Source organism: Symphalangus syndactylus, chromosome X (genome assembly GCF_028878055.3).
Source record: "Symphalangus syndactylus isolate Jambi chromosome X, NHGRI_mSymSyn1-v2.1_pri, whole genome shotgun sequence".
NCBI classification, from domain to species: Eukaryota; Metazoa; Chordata; class Mammalia; order Primates; family Hylobatidae; genus Symphalangus; species Symphalangus syndactylus.
This window is the reverse complement of record NC_072447.2, coordinates 111,965,757-111,979,734: the sequence shown is the minus strand read 5'-3', so window position 1 is coordinate 111,979,734 and position 13,978 is coordinate 111,965,757. Positions and strand designations below refer to the sequence as shown.

Here is a 13,978-nt window from a genome sequence, read left to right as displayed (position 1 = left end):
AACCAGCCTTACAAACCTGAAATAAATCCCATTTGGTCATGGTGTATAATTCTTTTCATACATTGTTGGATTCAATTTGCTAGTGTTTTGCTAAGGATTTTTGTGTCAAAGTTCATGAAAGAGATATTGGCCTGTAGTTTTCTATTTTTGTACTGTTTTTGTCTGGTTTTGGTATCAGGATAATACTGGCCTCATAAAATGAGCTGCAAGTGTTTCCTCCTCTTCTATTTTTTGGAAGAGAATGTGTAAAACTGATCTTAATAATTCTTTAAATGTTTGCTAGAATTATTTGCTGAAGCTATCTAGGCCTGGAGATTTCTTTTGTAGGAGCTTTTACAATTATGAATTCAATTTCTTTAATGGTTATAGAGCTATTCAGATTATCTATTTCATATTGGGTGAGTTATAGTAGTTTGCTGCTTTGGATAAATTGGCCAATTTTTTTTCTAAGTTGTCAAATATATGAATGTATAGTTGTTCATAATATTCTCTCATTATATTTTTAATGACTGCAGGATCTATAGTGATATTCCATATTTCATTTCTGATATTAGTGATTTGGGTCTTAACTCTTTTTATTAGTCTTGCTAGAAGTTTGTCAGTTTTATTGATTTTTTTTTCAAAAAGCAAATTTTTGTGTTATTAATTTTTCCCTATAGTTTTTCTATTTCAAATTCATTGATTTCAGCTCTTTATTATTCCCTTCCTTCTGCTTGCTTTGGGTTTATTTTGGTCTTCTTTTCTAGATTCTTGATGTAGAAATTTAGGTTATTGACTTAAGACCTTTCTTTATTTCCAATGTAAACATTTAGTGTTAGAAATTTCTCTCTCAGAATTGCTTTAGCTACATGGTACATATTTCAATATGTTGTGTTTCATTTGCATTCAGTTCTATGTATTTTTAAAAAATTCTTTTTGAGATTTCCTCTCTGATCCACGGATTATTTAGAAGAGTGTTGTTTAATTTCCACGTGTTTAGATACTTTTCTGCTACAGATTTCTAGTTTCATTGCATTGTGGTCAGAGAATATACTCTGTATGATTTCAATTATTTTAAATTTGTTTAGGTTTGTTTTACGGCCAAGCACATTATCTATCTTGGTGAATGTTCTGTAGGTGCCAAAAAAAAAGTGTGTTCTGCTGTTGTTGGGTGGAGTGTTCTATACAAAGAGATATAATTTAAAACCACTATGGATAAACCAATATAAAATCGTAAAAATATTCAATTAGATCCTGTTAATTGATTGTCTTTTTCAGATCTTCTCTATATTTACTGATGTTCTGTCTAGTAGATTTATCAGTTTCTGAGAAGGGGTATTGAAGTTCCCAACTATAATTGTGGATTTGTCTCTTTCTTCTTTTAGCTTGATCAGTTTTTGTTCATGAATTTTGAGACTTAGTTGTTTGGTGTGTACCCATTAAGGATCATTGTATCCTCCTGCTGGGTTGATCTATTTATCATTAGGTAATGTCTCTCTTCTAACTTTCTTTGCTCTGAAGACTACTTTATCAGATATTAATGAATCTTCTCCAGATTTTTGAAAAATTAATACTTATGTGGTATGTCTTTTTGTATATTTTTACTTGCCATCTTCCTATGTCATCAAATTTAATGTGAGTTTCTTGTGAGTAGCATATAGAGTAGTTCCCCCTTATTCCAGGGAGATACATTCCAAGACCCCCAGTGGATGCCTGAAACCATGGATAGTACTGAACCCTATGTATACTATGTTTTTTTTCCCTATACACACAAACCTATGATAAAGTTTAATTTACAAATTAGGCACAGTAAGAAATTAACAATGATAACTACTAACAAATAGAACAATTATACCAATGTACTGTAGTAAAAATTATGTGATTGTGTTCACACACTCACACTCTTTCTCACAAAATATCTTATTGTACTGTACTATGGGTAACTGAAACCTCAGAAATTAAAACCACAGATAAAAGGGGACTACTGTAGTTGTATTCACATACAATATAATTATTTAATGTAATTATTGGTATATTATTCTGGTTTGCTATTTTATTATTTGTTTTTTGTTTGTTCCCTTTAGTTCTTGTTCTTCTGTTTTCCTTTTCTTGCTTTTCTGACAGTTACTTGAGCATTTTTTATGATTCCATCTTGACTTATTCATAGTGTTTTAAAATATATATCTTTGTAGAGTTTTCCCAGTGGTTTCTCTGGGTATTCAACATTCATATGTGAGTCATAACAGTCTACTCATATCAATATTTTACCACTTTGATTGTAGTGTATAAACCTCACTTCCATTTAGGTTCCTTTACCTTCCCCACTGCTAAATATCATTGTCTAGAGTATAAAATGGTGTTATAATTTTGTTTCAATTATCAAATATGATTTATAGAACTCATGAGTTAAAAGATAGTCTACTTTATGTACTTACATTTCTGCTCTTTCTGTTGTCCTTTCATCCTTCCTGATTGCTCTTTATCATTTTATCATTTATTTTCTGTATGAAGAAATCCCTTTAGCTATTTTTTAACAGTATGTCTGCTAGCAACAAATCTTTTTGTTTTCCTTCAACTGAGAATTTAATTATTTCCCCTTAATTCCTGAAGGATAGTTTCACCAGATATGGATTCTATTTTCTGTCATCTCTGCTCTTCTATTGAGTCCATCAGCAAGTTTTTCATTTTTGGTATTTTATTTTACAGTTCTATAATTTATATTCTTTGGGGAGGAGGGGACAAACAAGCCAGTTTTATTCAAAAACTAATTCCAAGGGGGAAAAAAAGAAAACTGAGAAAGAACCTATAGATTATAAGGGTCTTTAGAAAAATAGTAGACAATTGCGAAGTATGTATTTTTAAAATTCTTGTTTTTAACTTAATTTTTATTTTAATTAACAAATAATTATTGCATATATTTATGGGGTACAATGTGATATTTTAATATATGCATACACTGTGGAATAATTACATCAAGCTAATTAACATATCCATCACCTCACATATTTATCCTTTTTTTGTTTTTTGTTTTGTTTTGTTTTGTTTTGTTTTCAGACAGGGTCTCACTCTGTCACCCAGGTTGGAGTGCAGTAGTGTGATCTCGGCTCACTGCAACCTCTGCCTCCCAGGCTTAAGCAATTCTCCCATCTCAGCATCCCGAGTAGCTAGGACCACAGGCACATGCTACCATGCCCGGCTAATTTTGTGTGTGTTTGTGTGTGTATTTTTGGTAGAAATGGGGTTTCACCACATGGCCCAGGCTGTTCTCGAACTCCTGAGCTCAAGTGATCCACCTGCCTCGGCCTCCCAAAGTGGCGGGATTACAGGCATGAGCCACCACATCTGGCCTACTTATCTTTTGTTTCGTTTTGTTTTTTTCGTAGCAAGAATATTTAAAATCTATTATTTTTTTGAATAGGTTTTTGGAGAACAGGTGGTGTTTGGTTACGTGGATAAGTTCATTAGCAGTGATTTCTGAGATTTTGGTGCCCCCATTACCCAAACAGTGTATACTGTATCCCATGTGTAGACTAAAATCTTATGCTTTTAGCAGTTTTGAAATGCACAATACATTATTATCAACTATGGTGAGCATGCTGCAAAATAGGTCTTAAAAACTTACTCCTCTTCTCTAACTGGAACTTTGTACCCTTTGGTCAAATTCTCCCCATTTCCCACTCCCTCCAAGCCACAGTCCCTGGTAACCATTCTACTCTAACTCTGAGTTCAACTCCTTTAGATCTCACATATAAGTGAGATTATGTGGTGTTTGTCTTTCTGTGTCTGGCTTGCTTCACTTAGCAAAATGTCCCCCAGGTTCATTCATGCTGTAGCAAATGACAGAATTTCCTTCTTTCTTATATTTTTATAACTTCTTTTTCTTTTCTGCAAGTTTCCTTTTTTTTTTTTTTACTTGTTTTAAGATAATGTTAATTGATTGTTGAAGCATTTTTATGATGGCTACTTTGAAATCCTTGTCAGATAATTCCAACATCCGATTCATCTTAATGTTGGCAGTAGTTGCCTTTTCTCAGTCGAGTTGTGATTTACTTGATTCTTGGTATGACAGATGATTTTTGATTGAACATTTTGTCCACTATGTTAGGAAACTCCTATTTACATTTTTTATTTTTGCAGTCAGTCACATTATTTATGCTTCACATGCATGCAGGTGTTGGCTTACTTTTGTGGTCTGTTGTTCTAACAGCAGTTTAATTTTCAGTATTATTTTGCTCTGTTTGGTTTATCGGGTATCACTGAGGCTGACATTTGTCCCAGATCATATCGCCTGAAGGAGCAGAAAGGTTTCCCTAGGTCAGGCTTCCAGCTGTCTCTCAGTGGGGGTAGGTACGGTGGGACACTTCTACTGGCGCCCTGCACTGTTGGTGTCTCTATGGGTAGGGGAGGACAGTCATACACCCACTGAGACAGAGCCTTCCCAGACTGGGCCGCTTGCCATCACTTTATGCCTCGTGTCTGTTCTACCCTCCCACCTCGATATCTCTAGCTGAAAGTGGGGCATCTCAGGCCCAGGGAGAAGGTGAATGCTTCTTTTGTCCACTATTGTTGGTGGGGTTTCTGAAGATCCCCCCTTAACTGTGGTGTTGGGCCTACCTGATGTTGTCAGAGGGACTCTGAGGGAGGAATAAGCTTACCTGGGCTGCCCTCTGTTGTTCAGTTGGGTATCAGGAATGGCCAGAACTAGGTTTCTTTCTTCTGCTGGGTGGGAAACATAGGATACCCTTGCTCTTTGTTTTTCCCTGGGTCTCAAACCAGTTTGCCTTCTTCTTACAACCTTCCAGAGTTTTTTCCTGGTTGTCTCTTGCATTATTTCCAGGGTTTATACTTGTGCTTAGCAGGGAGGAACAATGAAAAACAGGTCTGTACTACATGCCCAGACCAGAAATCTCCCTCAATTTTTAAGAGTGTAAAATTGTCCTGAGACCACAAATTTTGAGAACTGTTGGCCTTACAGAAAGGTGAAGTAATTAAGCTCCCCATAGGATCTGGAGGACCACCGAAGGGCTCCCTACCCAAATCCAGCCTGCCACTACACTAAAATTCTCAGTTCTATATGAACACTTTCCAAAGGGCTATTTTAGGTGATGGCACTTTGGGGAGCACTATACAGTCACTGGCTCATCTTATTAACTGGTTACTATCCATTGCAATGTCAAAGACTATAAAAGTTCTCCAGGATGGGACACAGGATTGGCAGGCAAGCACTGGAAGAGAAAGTCAAGTTCAAGAGATGCTCTCTATGCTGTCCTAGGTGCCTGCAGGGTCACAGAGGGTGTTGGACGGTTGAGGGTGAAGGGATGAGGATACAGAAATTATGAGAGATTCAGAGGAAATCGCATAGAGGGACTAATTCCTGTCCATCTTCCCAATTTTGCATACCCAAAGACTTATTTATTTTATATTTTTCTTACTTAATGACAGCAGCCAGACAAAAAGAACTTAAAGGATTGACAAACACTTTTAAAAAGTAAAAGAAAAAAAATCGTTGTACTGATTACTCTTGGTTTCATGGATTCAATATCTGTGTTCTCTGTCACAGCCAGGCCACTTGGTCCAGCTGCTTTCCTGCCAGAAGCTGGCTATTTACATGGCAACCAACGCACTGATAAATTAAGAAAACTGCCTGAATGCAAACATAAATGCAGCACTTTTTAACTCCATACAGTTTCCCTCTTCCCAATATTCTCCTCCCCATGCTATCCTGGTTTCCATAATGCCTCCTCCAAAAAGGAAATTGGCTTTCAGAAAGCAGCTAATCTTTCCAACAAAAATTTCATTGGAGAAAGATGGTTCCCTCCCACCCTCAAAGAGCCCATTTCATTTCTCCTGGAAGTTAGCCACATCTCTGGCCGTGTTTAAATGATGACTTCCAAATGTCTTTAAAGTGTCCAAAATAAAAAGGATAAAACTGGGGTTTTGGTAGCCCTTAAAGTTCCCAGACTTATTCCCTAAAAACAGAGATTTTAGAGATATTATTTGGCCATAATTTTTGTTCTCTAGTTTGGGACCCAGTATCTGTTACAAGATTGGTTAAGGGTGAGAATTTATGAACAGATAAGGCAAAACAATAAACAAAACCCCATAAACCCCCTTTGAAGACCACTCTTGGAAAAAGTGTTTGATGGCAGAGTACACACAGTACAACAATAATGAACACGACAGACACGATCTCTGCCATCCCTCAGTGCAGCAGGAAGCCACTTATAGCACAGATGAGAATAGAGGTGAATGAAAATCAAGGATTTGGAAAATATAAATCTGATTCAAACATTTCCAACATTTTAAATACAGAAGATATATAAATGTGTAACTAATTAGAAATCTGCAAAAGTTTAATAATATCACCTTGGAATTAGAATGGTAATTTCAAATTTTAAAGTGAGACAATATTTTTTGAGGTACTACACATTGTCATGTAAATAAGTAACAATTGGCAAAACAAAATCTCCAGGCTATTTTATGGCCCAGATTCCCAATTCTTAGCACCATAACCAATTAAATTCTGAAGAAAAGATGTTTTTCGGACGTTGTCCAACCATGATATAGTGATGATACGCTTCAGAGCTAAAAGTTATATATTTCCAGATGAGCCTTTTTAAAATGTCACATCATTCAATTAGTGCACATTACTTAAAACCTCTGAGCTCACCCTTACAGCACTGTCCAACAGAACTTCCTGTGATGATGGAAATGTTCTATCTCTGCGCCATCCAGTTCAATAGCCCAAATAGAATTATCAAACACCTGAAATGTGGCTAGTGAAACTGAGGAACTGACTTTATAATTTTCATTAATCTGAAGTGATTTAAATTTCAATAGCCACATGTAGACAATGGGCAGTGCAAATTTAGTCCTAAAGTGGAGGTGATTCTCTGAGTGTCAGGGAAAATAGTTCCCTTCCTTTGGATTAAGTCATTCTAAGTTGAGAAATTATTTAAAAATTGAATAAGTCAGAAAAATCTCTACATCAATAGGACTGTGAATAAATAGCAAAGTAAAGATTAGTATCTGATTTAAACAAAACCCAAGAACGCAATGTCCCTCTCTACTTGACCAAATTTAAAAACAAAACAAAAATGCATATGTGGTTGAAATATGTGTAATCTCTTTTAAAAACCAGTGCTTACCTGCACATTGTGCACATGTACCCTAAAACTTAAAGTATAATAATAATAAAAAAACCAGTGCTTATTATTAAAGAAAAATAATCCAAGATGTACACACTTAATCAACATTTAAAAATACTTTTAGGCCGGGCGCGGTGGCCCACGCCTGTAATCCCAACACTTTGGGAGGCTGAGGTGGGCGGATCACCTGAGGTCGGGAGTTCAAGACCAGCCTGACCAACATGGAGAAACCCTGCCCCTACCAAAAATACAAAATTAGCCGGGCGTGGTGGTGCATGCCTGTAATCCCAGCTACTCAGGAGGCTGAGGCAGGAGAATCACTTGAACCCGGAAGGCAGAAGTTGCAGTGGGCCGAGATCGTGCCATTGCACTCCAGCCTGGGCGACAAGAGCTTAACTTTGTCTCAAAAGAATATATATACTATATTATATATAAATATATATATATATACAATATTATATATATATATACAATATTATATATATACACTATATTATATATACTATACTATATATACACTATAGTATATACACTATATATATACTATATTATATATATATGGAGAGAGAGAGAGAGAGAGAATGTCTTGTATTTTGGTAGTGATTGTTCATTTAATGCCTACAAGGTGGCAAACATTTTGCTTATAGAAGGATTATTATCCTCCTAATGTACCACAGCAAAATATCCCCCAAATAGCCATATTTAATCTGATGCACTTGAAGTGATTTAATTTCCAGCAACTTCATATGTAACTGCTTCATTTTGACTTGGGAAATAATATAATCAAATGATCACTCACTTTTTTGGATTTGACTGCAAACTCAAAGTTCAAATATATTACTCCTTTAAAATGTATAGCATATACCTCCAGAAAATGAAACCCACATTAACATATCTTTCTAAGAGGTGACTAATACATATTTCAAGTACCTAAAATGACATGCATAAATTTTTTGCAGAAGTTTGATTAAAACTCGTTTCCCTGAATTAGAATTTAACCTAAGAATTTCCAAGAAGTCATTGAAAATATTTTGATTTAAGCAAAATCTGAGCTGTTTAGTTATACCAAAATCGATTTTAAATATGTATGTGAAAATGATGTCTGGATGTTTGCAATTTGGGAAAGTAATTCATTCTTTCAACAAACGTTTACTATGCATCCACTATGTGTTAGGCACCATGCTTAACACCAAAAAGCGACATTCTCTCCAAAACAAGTCCAGGAAGAACATCAAATTGCACATTGATGGAAACACTATCAGTTGTCCAGATCAACTGATGAACACTGCTAATGACAGGTGTAGATTACTAAAGTGATCCTTTCTCTGACTTCAATACATATGTAAGCACAGCAAACGACAATAGAGCATACCACAATTTGCTGTACTGACACTACTGCTTTGGGCCAACTAGATAATATGTGTATAGATATATTGTGTACACTATATACCAACAAAATCAGTTATATAGTAACTTAGGAAACACACTCTGAAGTATTTATTGGTTTTGTTCTAAAAGTCACAATCAAATAAAATCCTGACATCATGCTAAACAATTTTTTTAAACAATAAAAAAGTATACAAGGAATAAACCCAATTTTTAAAATGTAATATATACATCTGCAAATAAAAGAATGATAATTCACCCAAATCTGAGTGGTAAAATTGCAGATGATTTTTATTCTATTTTAAATTTCCATATTTCCCAACCTTTCTACAATGACCATGCATTACATTTATAATCAGTGAAAATTACATGCATGTTAGGTACAGTTAAAAAAAAAAAAAACTCTTCTTACAACCGTTCCAAACCCTGTGTCTAGTATGGGCCAGGGCGAGGCCTCACACAGGGAAACAGGTATGATCTTAGAGGGCTGATGCAGAAGGCCCAGGGGTCGACCCAACTGGCTAATGACTGGAAACCCTTTAAGAAGAGACAAAACTTTCATATGTAAAGTTACATTTAAATGAATATGCCTGGGGAGAAGGGAAAATAGGAACATGTGTTTCCAGCTCTAGGGCCTAGTTAGGTCACTGGACAAATGGAGTATTGCCTTCTGGTGATGTTTAACTCCATAAAACATCTATGCTTAAACATTTAGTAATGAACATTTAAAGAACTATTTCTAAACATAAGATCATTTTGAAAAGTAACACTTTTTTCTAGTTATAAAAATAGCATAATGTTCTTCATAGAAAACCTAGGAAGTATGAAAAGCTGAGAAATAAAATTAAAATCATCTATAATCCCAACACCCAGAGGCAATCACCATGAGCACTTCGGCATATAACCTTCTAGCAATTTATTCTAGGCATATGTGTGTATCCTGCTTTTTCACTTAATATTTTATCCTGGGTATTTTCTTATGTCATTAATGCGCCTAGTAAACCTCATTCTAATGACTGCCTAATATTACTAATGGCTTGAAAATCCTGTTTTTGGATAAACAATATTATTGTATTTACTATGGATCTAACTTATAAGAACAGATGCAAAATGTATCTGATATTTGAAAACTAGCCAAGGGATTTTTGGAATTAATGATCTCTCCTGGATCTAACTAACATCAGTATTTTGATTCCAAAATTGATTTTCTTCTGTTCAGATCCCTAAAATCACCCATATTGTGCACCATAAATCACTCACATATTTTGCAAAATACAGTCTTAGGATTGGAAAACCACAACTCCTTAAGAAGTATTAGACAGTAAAGCACTCAGTAAATTTCTGTTCTTCCCATGTGTAAGCCAGGGCAGGCCCTCCAACCCAGGCTCTGCCTGCTAGAGCAAGTCAATCACTGAGCTTTAAGGAAACACTAAAGTAAGTAAAACAGAGACAAAATTATCCCTAGCACAAAGTTTGGTTTCTGAGTAAATTCGTTTTTTTCACCTTTCAAAGTAGGTAAAGTAATAAACTATATTTTTTTCTGAGAAAATTTTCATTCAGAAGCTCCATAAAACAATAATATTATGGGCTTACACCCCTAATATATCAGCATGGCATATGTTTGCTAAGCAAGAGTTCTGAAAATTATTTAACTCATCATACTAATCACAATTCATTTGAAGTACAGGAGATGAAAATTCTATGTAAAAATGTGGAATTTCTGTTTAAAAGGAAACTCTGTTTCCAATTATATTTGGTGGTCCGGAGATCCTTTCCTTACCTGCAAGGCAGCTTAGGATCAGAAAGACCTTCCAAAATGCGAACACCATTGTGTGGAGGTTAGTTGAGAGCAGCAGGTGCCAGTAGCTTGCCTGGACTAGCCTGAGTTTCAAATTGGCTTCTTCGATCACACCGAGGTTTGCCAGGCTTATCTGCTGGGCATCGCCAAGCAAACATGCCTCTTTGGGCTTACTTATTGCGTATAGACCTTTCTCAGAACAGATTTGTGTTTCTTTGAAACACTTTTCATGGGGCGTGTTTCCTTGATATATTTGCTACTGTGTTAATAATAAACCCACGCATTTAAATTATTCAAGCTCCTTGTACACAGATTCTCTAAGTCTCATTGTTTAAAATCAATCTTACTAAAACGTTGTACTTGGGCTGGGGGATATGGTTGAAAGACAGCCTATGCAAATAAAAGCTGACAAGGCTAATTAATTTCAAATATTTCCATGAGTCTTACAGAATTGATTCACTAACCTCCTTTTACAAATTGAGTTAGTAAATTGGTACTATATTGTTTCCTGCGGAGATGGGGTTCACGGGAAGGGCACAGGGATTATGAAGCTAAAAAGCATTCATTTCTGTGCGAACAAACTCTGAACATGTTACTCTTTTTTGAAACACTGGCAGTTGTCACTACCCTCCACCAAAACTAGCAGTAAAATGATTTACATGCTTTTTGTCTGTCGGGTTAGAAACCTTATAGCACGTATTTGCTAACATAATTTTGCAAAATCAAGTTAGTGAATACATGCTTAAAGACTTTCTTTGGAGAAGTCTGATTTTTTGGAGAATTAAGTTACTCAATAGATGCTATAGGGTTTCCTTAGAAATGGAGGTTCACCAGGAGGGCATGGGAGGCTCCACAGGTAAGGAACTTTCATGAGAACATGAACTTCTAATAGTGTTCCTATTATGCTTAAGTTACCCAGAGAAACCTAAGGACTTTCTCTGGCTCTTCCCATGTGATCTTTCAGATGTGTTCTTTCTCCAATCCGCAGCTTCCGTCTTGGTCCAGGTACTCAGCTCCTCACTTTGGCCTATCATAGCAGCTTCCTAAATGGTATCCCTGACTTCTTCCACCTTCATCCTGTGTGCCAGCCCCAGGCCAATGTTCCAGCCCTAATGAAATATTTCCAATAACACAATAAATGGACTCTTTCATCAAATCCAAAGTCCTTAATATGGATTCCCATTCTTCCAATATCTGATCCTCACCTCATCTGAACTTTAGCCACATTAACTCATGCCCCTGAAAAAGTATGTCAAGATTTATTGCCTCAAAGTGTTCAGTCACATGAAATGTGTGCAAATTTCAAGTGATATGTTTTATGAACTTTAATTTACAGGGAATGTTTGACCCTATCTTACTTTAGCCATTGCAATCTCCCACTGCTTCTTAGAAAGCCATTTTGCTTCCATCATGCCTGATTCCTCCTTGCAGCCTATCCTGTCCATGCTCATGTCTGATGCCAAAGGTTGGCTCCGGGTGATTTCCATCACTATTTAGAATTTTCTTCCTCCTCCTCTTACTAGCCAAGTATATTCTTAGCATAGATCAGTCATACTGTCCTATGTGAGAATTTCAATGAACCAACATACCACCCTAGCATAAATCTGCATTTTACTTACAGCCAATATCCTACAGCTGACCATTGATTATTCTCCAGTAGTTTCATATTTATTAACTGGTCTACCTTAAATCTCGTCACTGTGAATCCCTCCAGGGTAGGGACCATGTCTTATACAGGCAGTTCCCAACTTTAAAATGAGTGTGTCCCAAGATGTAGTGGTAAACTCATTGACTGGACGCAAGAACTCCTGCAGAAGCAATGTTATAATACAAGTCTCACTCTCAGGCATGTAGCACGTAATCTAGCACTGGCTGGAATTCTGCGTACTGGGCCGTATAAGGCAGTGGAGGGTGAGGAGGAACAGCAGGTGACAGAGAAAGAACATTCCTTTCATTTCCCAAGATATGAGTTGTGCACAAATCAACATTCTCCCCCAAAATAACTATTGCATGTTTCTGACATCCACCTTCTCTTCTGCCTCCCACCTTCACAGCCCCCTGGCTCCTGGGTCCCTAGTTTGCCCTAAGGGAGAGTCTCATTCCCCAGAATATCTCATGCTCCAAAATTACTTTTTCCTTTTCATCCGTATTCCTCCCAGAAACCCTCCCTTTCCCCTGTATAAGCAGACAGCAGCTCCATGTTAGGAAGGGAAAAAAAAAAAACCGTTTCATTGAACATTCCCCAACCTGTTTGTGCTATTAAAAATACAATGCTTATTTTCCTCAAATAAGTCTCTGACCAGGAGAATTAGGCAATGTAATAAAGAGAAATAGTTTGAGGGAGAAGATTTTTGCAAAGGAGGACAACTTGTAGGGTGGGCCTCTGGAGATCCATACCACCTTTTCTCAGGCTTGGTTCTGCCTTGACTTCTAAGTCCACCAAGTCTCTAAAAGACCCACAGTTTTCACAGTGTCCCCCACCCTGGAAGTAATACCAGTAGTTCCAGTGGTGAGGATGTGGGATGGGGAGCGAAATTTGTAAGTCTGGCGTTTGTAAGCCAGAGGCTTCCTGTGTTTCCTTCCATGCCCCATAAGTGATTATAGTAGTGTGACCATTGATCATTAAAACTAGGACACTTTTGAAAGTGAAAGGAGCACTATTAGCAATTACCTGGGAAAGACAGCATAAACAGTAACGGTGCCAGACAAACCTGGGTGTGTGGTCACCTACCCACAGAGGATTACTAGGCACAAAGTAGGTGCTAGGTAAGAGCTTGCTAATTAATTCAGTATGTCCGAGTTGGTTGGCCCTAAGATGAGTGCAGCAGAGGGTATGATTTAAGGATATTGCCCAAACCCATCTGCACCAAAATCTCTCGTGCAAACACAAAACACTCTGGAATATTTAAGTAAAATACCTATACTGCTGCTATGTAAGACCTAACCAGGACAGGAAGAATTCTGTTATAACAAACTCTAAAAGACAATTTAAACTCTCTGCTCGGACCTGAATTTTTATGTTATTAACTGTTGCTTTAAAAAGTGGGTCATTAAGTAGGACACGAAATATTAAATATCCTTTGCAGTTTTACAGAGCTTTATAATTTTTAAACTAATTTTCCATTTTATCTTTGTAGCTTTCCAATACAACAAATAAGTCAGGTATGCCTACATTTTCTATATAAGAAAACTGAGACTCAAAAGTGCCGTGCTTTTCCCAAGGTCACCAAAGCACGCATTGGAAGCTGTTCCTATCACACCACACAATGGCACGGTGTGATTATAATGTAACAAATATGCTACTGCCCCCAGTATTCTTCCTTGGGAACTTTCAGAAATATGTGATATCTGATTTATTCCTCATTTTTAACTTAAAAATTACAAAAGTAATACATTTTGATAGTAAATGGTTTTCAAAGGACAAACAAGGATACAGAGGAAAAAAGTCCCATTCATTCACTCAACACATGTAATCCCTTTCCCAGGCTCACAAGGAACAGGAATTTAGCATTTTTCTCAGACCTTTTTCTATGCATGTACACATGCACACACACACACACACACACACACACACACACGAGGTTTTTTAAAACATAAAGATGATAATACTATACATTTTGTTCTATAATTTGCTTTTCTCCCTTAAAAAAAAGTCTTTTTATTCTCT

General features: G+C 36.5%; 1 protein-coding gene across 2 annotated transcripts in view; it reads right to left on the bottom strand.

The window, feature by feature from the left end:
• Positions 1 to 10,476, bottom strand: part of VSIG1 (V-set and immunoglobulin domain containing 1) — a 33,864-nt gene extending 23,388 nt beyond the window's left edge. Inside the window, exon 1 of one of the 2 annotated variants that reach the window (XM_055267979.2) lies at positions 10,294 to 10,476. In XM_055267979.2, the coding sequence (XP_055123954.1) occupies positions 10,294 to 10,342 (49 nt within the window). In that variant the 5' untranslated portion in view covers positions 10,343 to 10,476. The remainder of the gene's footprint in view (positions 1 to 10,293) is intronic. The other variant, XM_055267980.2, reaches the window with a different exon arrangement.
• Positions 10,477 to 13,978: the final 3,502 nt, after the last annotated feature.